The sequence below is a fragment of the Microtus oregoni genome, unplaced genomic scaffold (assembly GCF_018167655.1).
Source record: "Microtus oregoni isolate MIOR12 unplaced genomic scaffold, Mior012 000020F_ref0000438, whole genome shotgun sequence".
NCBI classification, from domain to species: Eukaryota; Metazoa; Chordata; class Mammalia; order Rodentia; family Cricetidae; genus Microtus; species Microtus oregoni.
The window spans coordinates 38,071,888-38,085,777 of NW_024543079.1; the positions used below are offsets into that span (position 1 = coordinate 38,071,888).

At 45.6% G+C, this 13,890-nt stretch overlaps 1 protein-coding gene across 1 annotated transcript; it reads right to left on the reverse strand.

Moving 5' to 3' along the window:
* Positions 1 to 280: 280 nt before the first annotated feature.
* On the reverse strand, positions 281 to 13,335 carry Slc20a1 (solute carrier family 20 member 1). The gene is made up of 11 exons (XM_041670265.1): positions 13,094 to 13,335; positions 12,065 to 12,665; positions 11,753 to 11,893; positions 11,477 to 11,562; positions 7,398 to 7,494; positions 5,196 to 5,315; positions 3,731 to 3,997; positions 3,069 to 3,627; positions 2,359 to 2,532; positions 1,946 to 2,030; positions 281 to 1,207 (listed from the first exon to the last, which is right to left on the reverse strand). The coding sequence occupies exons 2-11, from the start codon at positions 12,408 to 12,410 to the stop codon at positions 1,052 to 1,054; spliced, it is 2,031 nt and encodes a 676-aa protein (XP_041526199.1). The 5' UTR covers positions 12,411 to 12,665; positions 13,094 to 13,335; the 3' UTR covers positions 281 to 1,051.
* Positions 13,336 to 13,890: the final 555 nt, after the last annotated feature.

Below are 13,890 nucleotides of genomic sequence, written 5' to 3' on the forward strand. Positions count from 1 at the left end.
GTGAATCACATACAACTTCACTTCAGCTTCTCTGTCACCGCAAAGCTAGAGACAATCTACGTGCAGACCTGCCTGAGGTCTGGGCCGCACAACTGCCACACAGCAAACTGCTACATGGAGCATCATCACTCGGGGTCACAGAAAATGAAGAGCAAGGAGCTTGAACTTGGATAGCACCCTCATCCGGGGAAGTGCACTCACCCTCCTAAGAAGGTCATAATGTTGAATGATCAGGACTCTGAAGACTCAATTGAAACAAAAACCACAAGAACAAATTTTCTAAAAACTGTAGGCTTTTTATTCAGTTAGAGGTAGACAGATGAACATGGAAGGCTGTCCCATTGAATTTGCCCAGAGTTCATATCCCACTTCATTCACCCATCCCACACTGCCAAAAATCTCAAAAGGAAGAATCACAACCGCCAGGAGGCTTTGTCTTCATACTTCTTAGCAACATGTCCATGAGTTGCTTGCAAAGAAGTTCCTATAAACTTTTATTTTCACTGTGCCAAAGTTTCTTGGCGCCCAAAAAGTTCCCTCATATGTCAACAGAACTGACCGACAGGGGGGCAGAGTGCTGTGACTATTTCTATGAGAGACTACGAGGGAAGCTTCAGTTACATGTTTGTTAAATCCCTGTGCATGTTGGGGAAGAAGCTGGTGAGGCCAACAAAGCAGAATACGTGCCATTAAATGGCTCTGCCTGGCTGTTTAAAAAGAACCCACATAAGTTATCTTACAGACAACATTAAAATATAATGGAATTGATGCCTGATACAAAAAGTAGAGAAATATGTACAGGAATTCATAGCCCAGAAGAAAAGGGACCTTAGAATGAACTGATGGAAACCCGGCTATTTTACATAGCTAACTTTGAGACAAGTCATATTTAGCACAAAAGCAATTATAGTGTAAATTACACTTTCCTCCCATGGCTCCTAAACTTTATAACCCTTGTCTGTCTTCGGCAACACTGTGAGCATTCTTCTAGGAACAGGAATGTGTGTGGTGGTCCCAGATGCTGACACAAATTTTGATCCCAGCTTCACACTTACAGGATCATGTATTTGAATATTGCCATGATAGCAGCACTGATAAGCCCAGAAATGGGGACAGTGACAAACCAGGCCATAAAAATGTTGCGAAACAGTCTCCAGTCGACAGCCTTCTTGGATCGGAGCCAGCCGACAGACACAACAGAGCCCACCTGGGAGACACATAGACCAGACAAGTTATCTAAGTAGCCACGGGAAGACAAAGGCAATTAGATATTCAACTATCAAATCTGTGCTAAATGTCCTAAAACACAAGACTCCTTTTCTCTGCCCTTTGTAAATTAAAGTTCTGACTTCCTAACGATTGTTCTGGTGAGTGGCTGGTGTGTGACACAACAAACACCCGAGCAGAAAGAGCGCCGTGCAGCCCCAGGCTGGACCAGCTTCAGTCCTTTTAACAAAGTCAGTTTCTCTTCACCATATAATTATGTTGTGGTCACCAAAAAACTTCTTGAAAGTTCAATTAGTTTCTTAGCACCACAGGCCTGAGGCTCTAGATATATGCTTTTACCAGAAGACTGCCCTTAAGACAAGTCTCACAAACTTGTTAACCAGCATATTTACTACCCCAAGAGACAGGAACCTATCCAGACTAGATGACACTCTCACACTACAGACTGGCTTCCCGATGGAAGAAAAACACAGAGGAGTGAAGTAAAAAGGAAGCTCAACACACAAACTAATTGGTCAGGAATCACAGTTAGCTCCACCGAGAGAACAGAAATAGCAAGCAGACAAACTGCAGAATGTCAGCTTTTATCCACAAGGCCCTGTCTAAGCTTGTCAATTAAGACTTCAACTGTACAAAACTTTCTAAATCAAAGAAAAGAAGCAAAGCCATGCATATGAACGGAGCTAGGACAATGAAGGGTTCATTCCATTCCACTTACTTTACAGTGTGTTGTGCTGATGGGAAGGCCGATGTTTGATGCGATGACCACAGTGAGGGCAGATGCCAGTTCAATACTGAAGCCACTGTTGACACAAAAAGATGCTTGTCAACATTTTAGGTTTTCTGAAAAGCCAACACTACCAAGTAATCTAATCTACACAGCAACAAAACCTGACATTTCTCCTCTAACCCTTGAAACCTACTTAAAGAGGACCAACGCTCTAACACCTGAGGATTAAGTACTTCTGGAATTTCATTATTTAAAAAGCTGGGACATGCCAAGCACTGCATCTCTGGGGACAGCAGCGACTGTGGTACACTGCACTGCACTGCACCGACTGCAATACACTGCACTGCACGCATCTCTCGAGACGCTCAAGCTCTGTGCTGAGGTAGGCTTCACCTACTCACCTGGAGGGTGTGATTGGTGTCAGGTCCTTCCCCATCGTCTGGATAACTCTTCTTCCCCAAACCCACAGCCCTACGCAGATGCCAAAACCACCATAAAGCAGAAGCCATATCGGTGTAGATACATCATTCGTTTTATAAACAAGGTACAAGGCAACCAGAGGACCGATGGCATTGCTATAAGAAAAAGGAGAACAGTGGTGACTTTCTAGAAAGAACTACTTCTTGTCAAGACCCAATCTCTTAATAACTGATAGACTGAACTGTCTAGACCCAGCTTTTCAGCTCATTTAGCAAGTGACCCTATAGAAGCCCAACACACGACAAGACAATCAAGACTGCGGTGACAGAAGGGTGTAGGCAACTGGTCTCTCCTCTACGCACTTAAAGCAAGCCTCCAGAACCCAGTGAGGGTCACAGGCCACAGAAACAAGGCTTGACGACCTTAAGTCCACTCTTCGGGGCAGTCAGTGATTTTAAGTTTTTCATCATTGATGTCTTAATTTACCAAAGACTCAGTTCCCACCCAGAGAGACATTTATCTTGAACAGAAATAAAGCTAAAAACATTCTTATAATCTGAATGAACTTCCCTTTTGCTTTATTAACCACCACCTCATCCTGTCTAGACTGTTCAGTGTCCCCCAGGAGGCAGAGCACAGGAGGTGAGCAGACTGTAAAAAGAGTAAGCAACGCTGAGTCACGCGGACTGACCTGACGTCATTACCACCATGGGCAAATGACCCAAAGCAGGCTGTAAGAATCTGCAGAAACTGGAAGAGGAGGGAGACTTCAGGCTTATCCTGGTCATACCACTCTTCAAGAGAGCCACTACTCCCTTTTCTGTCACCCAGACCCATCTCAGCCTTAACATTCATGTCCATCTCAGATTCAGAGTGAAGGTCAGACACAGCATTGCAGTAACTGGTGTAACTGTCCATTCGAATTCGCTTCTTGGTATCTGCATTAGGCCATGTCAACGTCTCCGTTTCTTCCCCCTTCTGTTCACCTTCTTTGGCACGGAAGGAATCCAGGGGCATGCCACATATTGCCATGGTGTAGGAAGTGTAGCTGTTATTGCGCCTCAAGGGCTTGTCTCCAGAGTCCCCCATGCAATCTCCCACCTTGGCCAGATGTAACTTATGGAGCAGCTCTTTGTACAAGCCAGAATCTTTGTGCACGGTGTGATACTGATAGTGGCCACTGGAGTTGATCTGGTTGCTGACAGTTTGGCTGAATTGAACAAGGTTCCCATTAGGCAACTGCACTGCACCTAGCCAAGAGCAAAAATGGAACATTCAACGCAAAGTGCATCAGTCCAGAATAGCAGCCTCTCCACAACCATGACATCAGGAAACCCCGGGGACTTAACTCACCATTGATTGTACCATCTATGCTGGTCTCCTCCTTCAAGTCCATGGGAAGCCGTTCTCGCTCTGGAGCTTCCTCCAGGTCCCCAAGTTTGAATGACACTGTTCTCTCCTCCACTACAGCCCGAAGAGGCCCAGTGGCACATGGCACCTCAGACACAGGATTCCCGTTCTCAACATCGCCAAGTGACATCTTTGTTTCTTCATGGTCTTCTTTCAAGTTGTTCTTCTTTTCCATTAAGGGACTTTCAGAGGGACTAGACTTTATTTCTCCTAGGAAATAAAGGGAATTTTTGGTTTGACTATACTACTTTGTTCCACATCCTTTTCTATCCGCCCCTGAAACTCATCTCAAAATATTAGGTAAGTAAATTCTAGTTAAAAAATTTAAGCTAACATTCCTACCCTCTTTATTATGTCAGGAATTCACCTTTCCCTTGGGAGCAAGCCAGCCACATACCACACCCTCTACTGGGGGGAAAGGATGACAAGCTACTGTAAATGGCCAGAGAGTAAATATTTTAGGGTTCTGGTTCATTTCTGGGTTTTTACTTTTATAATTTACAAGCGTAAAACCCTTCTTAGCGCTCAGTTATAAAAGGGAGTTGAAGGCAGTTGACTAGCTGGGCTAGACTGCCCCTAAGGAATCTCCTAACTGTCAGGTCACGAGTGCAGACAGCGAAGCTGTAACAGTCATGCCTAAACAGTTCCACACCCTGCAGCCAGGCAGTGCTTCTATCAGGTACCTTCACCAACTGGCTCAGGCATCTCACACAAATACAACATTAGATTTGTCTCTCCTCCCAGACTGAGAAAAAAAATGAGGTCAGAGTCCTGAAAGCCTCATCCCCACTGTGCATGCGGCACAGCAGACAAGCACAGCTCTGGGCAGCTCCTCAGTTGAGCTGCAATGACACAGCATTCTAACAACACTGCAGTCTACGCATCCCGCACTGCTGGGAATCGGCAAACTAACTTTCCGTACACTGAAAGGACAGAATCGGGTTCTTCTAAGTTATCTTAGCAACTAAGAAAACAAAGACTAGTTAGGGCTAGTACCAATAAAAACTTCCTCAGTATTTAAATGAAACCACAAAAACAGTTCTGTAATAACCTAAGAGATTACTTATCCCTAAAACTGTTTACTTCTATATGTTATAGCTCTAGCACGAGGACTATGTTTATGGCTGTGCATCTGCATTATGCAGTGGATATTGCTACACACACAACATACATCTAAGCTGAGTATACAGAGACAGCTGAGGCAAATGCTTTCTCTATCAAAACTACTGTGTACCTACCCTTAGTCACATATTCTTAATGGCTAGGTCTCAGGCCACTTTTAGTCCATTTAAAACCCCTATGTTGTCAGTCTGCTCAAATAGTGTACTCTTATAGGTGAGAGAGGGAGGGAGAGGAGGGGAAGGGAAGGGTAGGGTGGAGGAGAACACTACTAAACTGTATTACTTACGTTCGATTTTTCTCTTCATCCTGGGACATACAAAGAACCAGACGAAAAGGGCACTGAAAACTGCACATCCCACCGAGATGAGGATGGTACCCCACAGAGGAAGTTTGTCAAAGCCCAGCACTACGAGATAAAATGGTGCATCTTGAAAACCCCAGGGCAACAGCCCCCTGCAACAACGTGTAAACCCTCCTGAGGGGAAGGAGGGCTTCCTCAAGTTAGCCCATCACCCTTGACAGCTGCTGCCATTCCAGAGTCTCATGAGGTTAGTGGCTATACAGACCATGGAGAAAACCCAAATGACCAGCTTATACCCACAGCAACCAGGCCCACTGAACACTTGAAGCATGTACTGTGCTTCTTCATGCTCTTGGCCCCACAGATGTAAGAGTCTCTACAACCTGAAGCTATAAAACCAATCAAGTATCCCTTTCTCCACCCAGCTTCTCACTCTAACTGCCACATACTACACTTACACATGACTTATTTTAACACTTAAAGTGTCGTGCTGACACAACTATGGGAAGTTATCACGTTCACTGGAGCAGGCAGCCTTTAGAGAAACTGCAAAAGTATCATCAAGCTAACAGAAGACAGGGCTGTTGACTGTAGGAAGATGGCCTTTAAATAGGAGGTAGTTTACTAACAAGTCACTGAGAGACTTGTTCTCCAATATTTTCCCCTTGGATCTGAGGATCAGCAGGGCTAGTTAGAATCAGCTTACCACTGGCATACAGGCACCTGGGGCTGCTGGTCTGCACTAAAGTCAGGACCACTTCACATTACTGAAACCCGGGGCACCACTGCCTGCTTATCCTTCCCGCAGCAGCTGAGTACCTGCACTTGGTTCAATTGATTCTGCTTACTGCATATTGAGTTACTTATAAAATGGAAACATTATTGTTCCATAAAAACCTTTTAAGCCAGGGTTGTAGCTCAGCCTAGCTTGCATAAGGCCCTAGAGCCAATCCCCAGCACTGTACGAGACAAAATACTAAACTAGCCTTTAAGAATTGGACATAAACTGAGATCCTTCAGAACTGAAGTTCTGTGGTGACTACCAGTCTTTAAGTTCTGCTTTCAATTGTGATCATGCAGTTAGTCACACAAAGTAAAATACAAATCTCCATCACAATTTAAATGTGCCCCCTTTCCAAGCCAAAGGGAATAAAAGGACTGGTTTTCCTTATACATGATCCATAAAGGACAAAACAAAAGTAGCAAAGCTCTTGCATCAAAGCCAGTCCTGTCATAAAATATTGACATTTCAAGAACAAAAGTGTTAGAACTATTCTACTAGCTGTTTGTTTTGCTGAGTGACTTACTACATAATTTCAGAAGCAATAATAAACAGGTCACAAGTATTCAAATCCTTTAAGAAGTGAAGATGTGAGCATGTATTACATAAGTAAAATCCCTATGCTACCTTTCTATTTACACACACGGACACGGGGGTGCCTTGGGCAGCAATATTTCTTCTTCCCACAGATTAGTTAGAAGAGTAAGTGTAGTAACTGTCTAGGTTCTTATGCAATGAAGAACCAGCACGCCAGACGAGCCTGGATACAGAACTGTACTGCTCTGACTCATAAGGTCCAAGCTATCAACTTCTCAGCTGCCATAAGTGAATTCTTTCCTTCCCTTAGTCCCACTAGGAAAGCAAACAACACCTGAACTTTATATCCTCTCAAATGCTTCCCCTTAGCTGCAGAAATTCTTCTTCCAAGTGTAATTAGACCACCAGGTATTCAACTCTTCTCATTCAAGTAAATTCAAACTGATAAATTAGGAACTGAAATTGCTCCAGTTGGGAGAGAAAAATGACACCCAATGACCAGTCCTAAATGACAGGTTATTGGAGAACAGGTTAACTAATGACTCTTCAGTAGTTGAGGCCAGTATCAATTCCAGCATTTTTGGCATAGATACGACAAAGGGAGGGGAGAAGGTCATATTATCAGTGGATCCTGTGAAGACTAAAGAGGAAAGGTCTGTAGTGATTTAGAATCTGAGCAGGTCTCTTTGGTTGAAAACTATCTAGGTTAACTCAGCATACACTAGCCTGCAGCCTTCTGAAATGGGCGCAGGCCAGCCACCTTCTAGGAGATTTCAGCCCTGTAAAGCAAAAAGGGGTAAATCGGGCATTTAATGCAAGTTTTGTAAATAACCTTAAATTCACATGTAAATATTTTGATTTGTACTTACACGGTGCTCCAGTATACATAATGGAAAAGAGGTTTATTCCAATTGTGCAGGCATAAAAAACCGGTAAAGCACGTAAGCCATTAGGAACTGGATCTGCCTGTAAAACATTAAGATCAGTATCTTAAAAGTTGTAAATGTAGATCCATTTCCATAGCACACTGTGGCAAGGCATGCTGTGGAATCATGGTGCTAACAGCCTCCTACCGAATTTCTACAAAGGCAACTAAGCTTTCTCCTGCATTCGCTCCCTAAAAGAAAGTTAATGTCACCTTCTATCCATAGGTAACTTTTTCTTCCTATTCTTAATAACAAGGACGAGATTGATATGCCAAATAATCACTTCCTTTGAATTATCCAAAGTCCATCTGTAAACCTGAACACGGGACCCAGGCTGTACTGTACTGAAGAGATAAACAGAACAAGTTAAAATACTCATTTCCTGATGTTCTGCCTCCAAAATTAAAAATAAATGTGCAGGCTATATACAACCATCTCATACATACACAGACACACACACATGTATGTATATATATATATATGTATATACACACACATGTATATATACATATATAGACATATATATCTCAGTGTGACATAAGGCTTTATTAAAGTGCAAAGTTAACTCAGTATGAACACAGTCATCCATTCAGTCAAGTGACTGTCAAGACTGTTTAGGGCCCTGAAGTAGAGGAGGAACCAGACCAAGCCCCCATTTTCACATAACTGAGTGTCATATTTTACTATACAGTAACAGGCTGACAAACACGTCAAAGGAAAAAAAGAACAGGCAAGAGGATGCTGATGGAGGAGGGGGGCATGTACATGAAGTTTGGGAGTGAGGCTGACATAAGAATGTCTCAGAGTATAAGTGAAAGCCACTTGTCCACTAGTGGGTGGGATGGGCAGGGATATAAGCAAAGATCCAAGGCAAAGCTGTGAGACTTTAAGACTCACCAAAGGTCGGTGTCACTGAAAATGAAAACCGGTCCCTTTACAACAAGCATGCGCTACCGATAATCCCACAGAAAAACCTTCAAGTCAAACACTTAAAAAAGAACGAAACACGGACCCTCCATAAAAGCCAAACCTTCAGTACAAAAGTTTAAAGCTATCCTGTCACAGTTCCACAAAAATCCTAAGGACAAGACAGAGGTGAAGACCCAAATGGGATTCCAAAGTTAAGACTTTGGGGAGAGGGAGGGGTGGCTTAAAAATCAGTGCCGGTAAAGAAAAAGCATGAAGCCCCACATAAAGAACGGCTTTTCAAATCAGTATAGACCCTCACTGAAAAGCAGGACACTAACAGTGAGACACCAGACCAGAAACAAACTACAGAACCCATGACTCACCCCTGAGTAACTAAATAGCTGCAGGCCACACCTAAAGGCAGACAAAAGTCTGAGGTAGACAAGCAAACCCAGGGTTTCAAGAAAATTCTGTAGACATTAGGGAGGGACTCTCCTACCAAATTTTCAAAAGCTATTTAGTAATTGACTCATTAGATAACAAGCTATCTACATTGTATATTTTCTTCCTTGGGGTCAAAAGGTGGACAAGGTGCTATATACCTGTAACACCAGCACTGAACTTGGTGAAGACACTCCCACCCCCGAGTTCAAAGTCAACCTGCGCTACAGACTTAATGGAAAATATCAATAAACTTAAAGAGTATATAGCTTGGGACAGAGTAGGGAATGGCTAGTCTTAATACACTGTGAAATACACTAACTGGTTAAAGAAAAACTTGTTGTTAGAGTCAAGAAAAATGATAAAAATAGGGACGGTCTCTCCCTTCTAGCCTCCTCCCAGTTCTTCCCAAGAGGTAACTAGGCTAGTGATTTTCATAAAACGGTTTTCTATCATGTGACCTATTTGTCTTTTACATACGATAAAGATAAAGCCAGCTATGCACTAGGTCTTTCAGTCAAGTCAACAGACTTCTGGGAACTATTTTGAGCCCAATCTATGAAGGAATGAGACCAAGAATTTCAAGCTTTACTTGGAAATTACGTGAATATACCTCACTCAGTTATATAAAGGGAGGCAGGGAGGGGTCCCTCTTCTGTTACTGAGAGACTGTGACCAAATGACAGAGGAGAGGGGAGGAAACTCAAAGTCAGCAATGTATTAGACAGCCATCATTCTTGATCATGCCCAGTGCATACTCTTCTAAGAAATACTCTCTAGGCTGAGAGTGGTGGCACACCAGTCACCCCAGAACTTGGGGAGTGAATGTGGAGGACCAGAAGTTCAAGGCCAGTCTGGGCTACATGAGCTCAGAAAATAGAATAGTTAACATAGCCAACTTGAACTCCCAGTACCATGCCATACATCCTCAACGAGAGGGTCTGGACACTGAGAAATCCCTCTTTGCACCTCTGGTCCCCACTCAGGGAATGACTGAGACCAGCGAAGAAGAGGCTCATCAGAATCAGAATGATCTATTTCCCAATAATCACAGGGGCCAGCATAAACCTTCATAGAAAAGGAATCCAAACAACATCCAATTAATTATTCTGGTTTTCTGGCACACTGAGAGAGATACATGGCTCTAACAGGAACACTAAACTTGGATTACTAAGTACTCATGGGAATCAAATTACCATATACTACAGTTAGAGGAATGGGCAGAGCACTAATTCTACCTGCTTGCTGGATGCAAGAATACCATTGAGCATCAGTGAACTGTTTACTCAGTCACACTGTGACAAGCCAGAGATGTTTCCTTTTTTATTTGCTAATACTTGTATTATTAATTAATCAGTTAATTTCCTCACAGCCCAATTAGCTTCCCCTCCCTCCTCTCCTCCCCTTTCAGAAATGTGCAGGCCTTCCATGTACATCAGTCAGTGGCAAATCGAGCTGTAGCAAGACTAGGCACCTCTCTCCTATGTAGGCTGAATAAGGCAACCCAGGAAGAAAGGATCCCAAGGGCAGGCAATAGAGTCAGAGACCGCCCCTGTTCCCACTATTAGGAGACCCAAAAGAAGACCAAGACAGTCCCATGCAAGTTCTCAGGTTGGTGGTTCAGTCTCCGTGAGCCCCCATGAGCCCAGGTCAGTTGTCAGCTAGAGATATTTCTAATGCTCAACATGTTAAACATGTTCTGCCAGACACGCAATGGTGAGTATATTGAATCAGGAAGGAGTCAGGGAAGGACTTTTATTGAAGTAACATAGACATACATCATTCCCCGGAGACTCTCAGAACTAGATCAAGAAGTAGGGTCTAAACATACTCTTTCCACTGTGACTGTGATAAGGTTCCTACCTCCCCTCAGATTTCTACAGGTTAGGGACTTCTAAAAGAACGTAACAAAAGACTCTTAAGAGCCTTTCAACCTAGAAAATAGGACAACTCTGTCTCCTGAGAGAAATTCATTTATTCTTTCTGTAATTCAGTCCAGTGCCAACATAATCCCTTGTTGTCTACATTTACTGAGAAGCAAGGATCAGACTCCATGATTTAAAAAAAAAAAGCCACTAGGTCTCTCAAAAGGGTTTTTCAAATAGTGAGAAAATTCAATGGCTACCTCAAATTTTAAAGCAAAGCAAAACAAAACAAAAAACCCACCTAACAACCTGCCTTACCTGCTCTTTCTACCTGAGAAAGCAGAGGCCCTACAAGTAGGGGCCTCATCTAGAAGCTTCTGAGCAGTTAGTAATCAGTAGGGGAGAGACCTAATGAAGTGGCAGCTTATAAAAGCACAGGATACTGTGACACGCTGAACTCAATGGTTACAATTCCAATCGTCCTGAACGTAACAGTGGTTTAGATAAGGCAGGAACCTGTTCAAGGCTAGACAAAGCTTCCTTCAACAAATGCCCTTATTTCTGACTCCCAGTCTCTCCTATTTCTTGGCAGCCCATAGAACCACCCAGTTTTTCCTTCCTGAATGCCCTCTGGGGTATTAAAAACTTGCTTCTTTCACAGAAAGCCACAACATACAGGAGGTACAGAACAAAGAACTTTTTAGCTTTCCAAAGCCACATACTTACATAGCACTCACATCTGAAAGAATACCAGGGAGTCTGAACAAGACTGAATGACTCACGAGAGGTCATAAGTAGAAAGGTTACCTTACGGAGGATGAATGCACGAACAAGGAAGAATAAAATTCCAGACATAATACCAGAAAGCAGTGGAGAGACGAACCAAGACATCACTGGAATAGAACACAAAGTCAAGTGTCAAGCAATGAAACTAAGGAAACATGCTTCTGAAATGTTAGGTATTCCGTTTCTGATACTCTTAACTGCGACCCCTACTTTACACCACGCACTCACTCCCCATACACAGTATTATAGAAACATATGACAAGAATAAGACCTAAACCATTCAGAATTTAAACATACCAATTTTTATCAGTTCAGACCACTTGACGCCCTTTTGCCCCTGGGCCACGAGGGAGAAACCTATGGTTGCGCCGACAATACAATGGGTCCCAGAAATGGGGAGCTTCAAAAACGAAGCCACTAGTTGCCACACAGCAGAACCTGAAAGAAAATCAATAAAATTTAGTTGGGGTAAATGGCAAAACCCCCGTTATGTAAGCAGCGCATTCTCATGAAAGTAAGCGGAAAAGGTTGAGGACAAAAAAAGGAACCACCCCAAGACACAAATTAGTTCTGGCACTGGCAAGAACAGAAGGCATAACAAGAACTTACCAAACATAGCACTGACGGAGCCAGCCATGAGCAAGCCTTGAGTTTCGTTGTACATCTCCACATCAATCAAGCCCTTCCGGATGGTTTCACTCACTTTGGCCCCCAGCAAGGCGGAACCCAGAGTTTCGAAGATGCTAGCTAGGATACAGGCTTGCTTGAGAGTCACTACACCTGAGCCCACAGCCGTACCAAACGAATTTGCTACATCATTGGCTCCCACGGAGAATGCCAAGACAAACGCAATGATGAAGCCCAGGATGAGCATCCATAGTTTGTCATCCACCACCGGGGCAGAAGCGGTAACGGCGGCTAGAGTACTAGTTATCGGTGCCACGGTAGATGCCATTTTCTAGTGTAGTGATTCTTTAATTACTGCGCGGCTTTCAAGATGTGTAAACGGAATGAGGTATCAAGATGCTATAATAAATAGTATATATTATATAAAATTAAATACTGTAAACTACGGCACAGAAACCGAGCTGGGGAGTTACTGCTATACGTTGCGTATGGACGTCTGTTGTCTGGGGTTTCTTTGGCTCTGGAGGGCTACAAGCACGGAGCAGAATCCCATGGCGGATTAAAGAAAGGACGCAAGTTCATCCTGGGGGAACCAAGTGGGAGAAAATAACAATAGCGGCGCATCCCTGGCAAGGAGGCAGCCCAGAACTCCGCAGTGCCCTCCGCCCGCTACTTCTGTCCTCTGACCCCAAAAGGATGTGCGCGGTGGAACACATGGCGATCTCGATGAGCTCGCTCCCTCCCCCGCCCCGCGTGCCCCGCCCCACGCTTCCAGTTCAGTCTCCGGCCCGCCGGCCCGCGCGCGCCCTCCGTGGAAGACCGGAAAAAGGCTATTCCCGCGCGCGCGCCTGCCCGAGGACCGCCGAAAAGGCCCGCGGAAGGGTGCGGCGGGCGGCAGCGCCGCGGGAATCCCGCAGCACGCAACTCCCCAGCCGCCCGCCAGCTTCCCTCTCCCCGGGCCCGCTCCAGAGAAGAAAGAACCTTTGCAAGGGCTGCCGCGCCGCCACTCACCAAAGGAAACAGAAGGCCGATCGGAGACCAGGAGAACGGGGCTGAGGCTGGCTGGAGCCACGGACGCACAGCCCGGGACGGCAGCACCCGGAACGACACGAAAGGGCTCGCTACCCACTCGGAAGCAGCCGCGGGCACCTCAGAAAGAAAAAGCGCAGCGCGCGCCGGCGGCCATCACTCTAGCGAGCACCCCGCCGGCCCCTATTTATAGCCCGCTCCGCACCCCACGTGACCTGCCGAGCCTCGCGCCCGCCCGAAGCCCCACCTCCGACGTGACGCAGCCACAGGCTGGTCGGGCGCGCCTGGCCGGGTGAGGTAGACTACTGCTCTGACTGGTCCGGATGCCGCCTAGGCTCCGCCCCTAGAGGGGAGCTGGTCCACGTGGGACTGGCCGGCCTCCTCCCCGCAGCCTCGCCCGGGTTCTCCTGTCTGTGCTGGCCACGCCGGGTGGTAGCGGGCGGGGACAGTGGGGGAGTCTGGCCCGGGCTCGCAGGTCGCCACGCTGGGACTCAGAGGCCGCACGCAAGGTCGTTCCGAGTTTCTCCCACGCGGGCCCGGGTCAGCTGTGTGGCGACGCGGAAGAGCTCGTGTGCTGGGACCTGCCCTTGGCCGGACCCGAGCGGCTCCTCGCCCTCACGTGGCCGCCTCGCTCCCGCAGTCATGCACTTGGGTGAAAACGGAAAGATTCCGGAGTCACGAGGACAGGCTTGCGTTCCCAGTTGTGGCACTGCGCTGAGGGAGAGCCGTGGGTCGGTAGTGACTCCGCGGCGGACCTGCGGTTTCAGAGCCCCGGCTGT

What these genes read in the sequence shown, in the direction of transcription:
- Slc20a1 (XM_041670265.1), bottom strand. Translation starts at nt 12,410, where the DNA reads ATGGCATCTACCGTGGCACCGATAACTAGTACTCTAGCCGCCGTTACC. An exon ending in GTGCATTCATCCTCCGTAAG is followed by an intron (nt 7,495 to 11,476) that starts GTAACCTTTCTA and finishes AATGTTTTACAG; the next exon opens with GCAGATCCAGTTCCTAATGG. An exon ending in GATGAAGAGAAAAATCGAAC is followed by an intron (nt 3,998 to 5,195) that starts GTAAGTAATACA and finishes TTTATTTCCTAG; the next exon opens with GAGAAATAAAGTCTAGTCCC.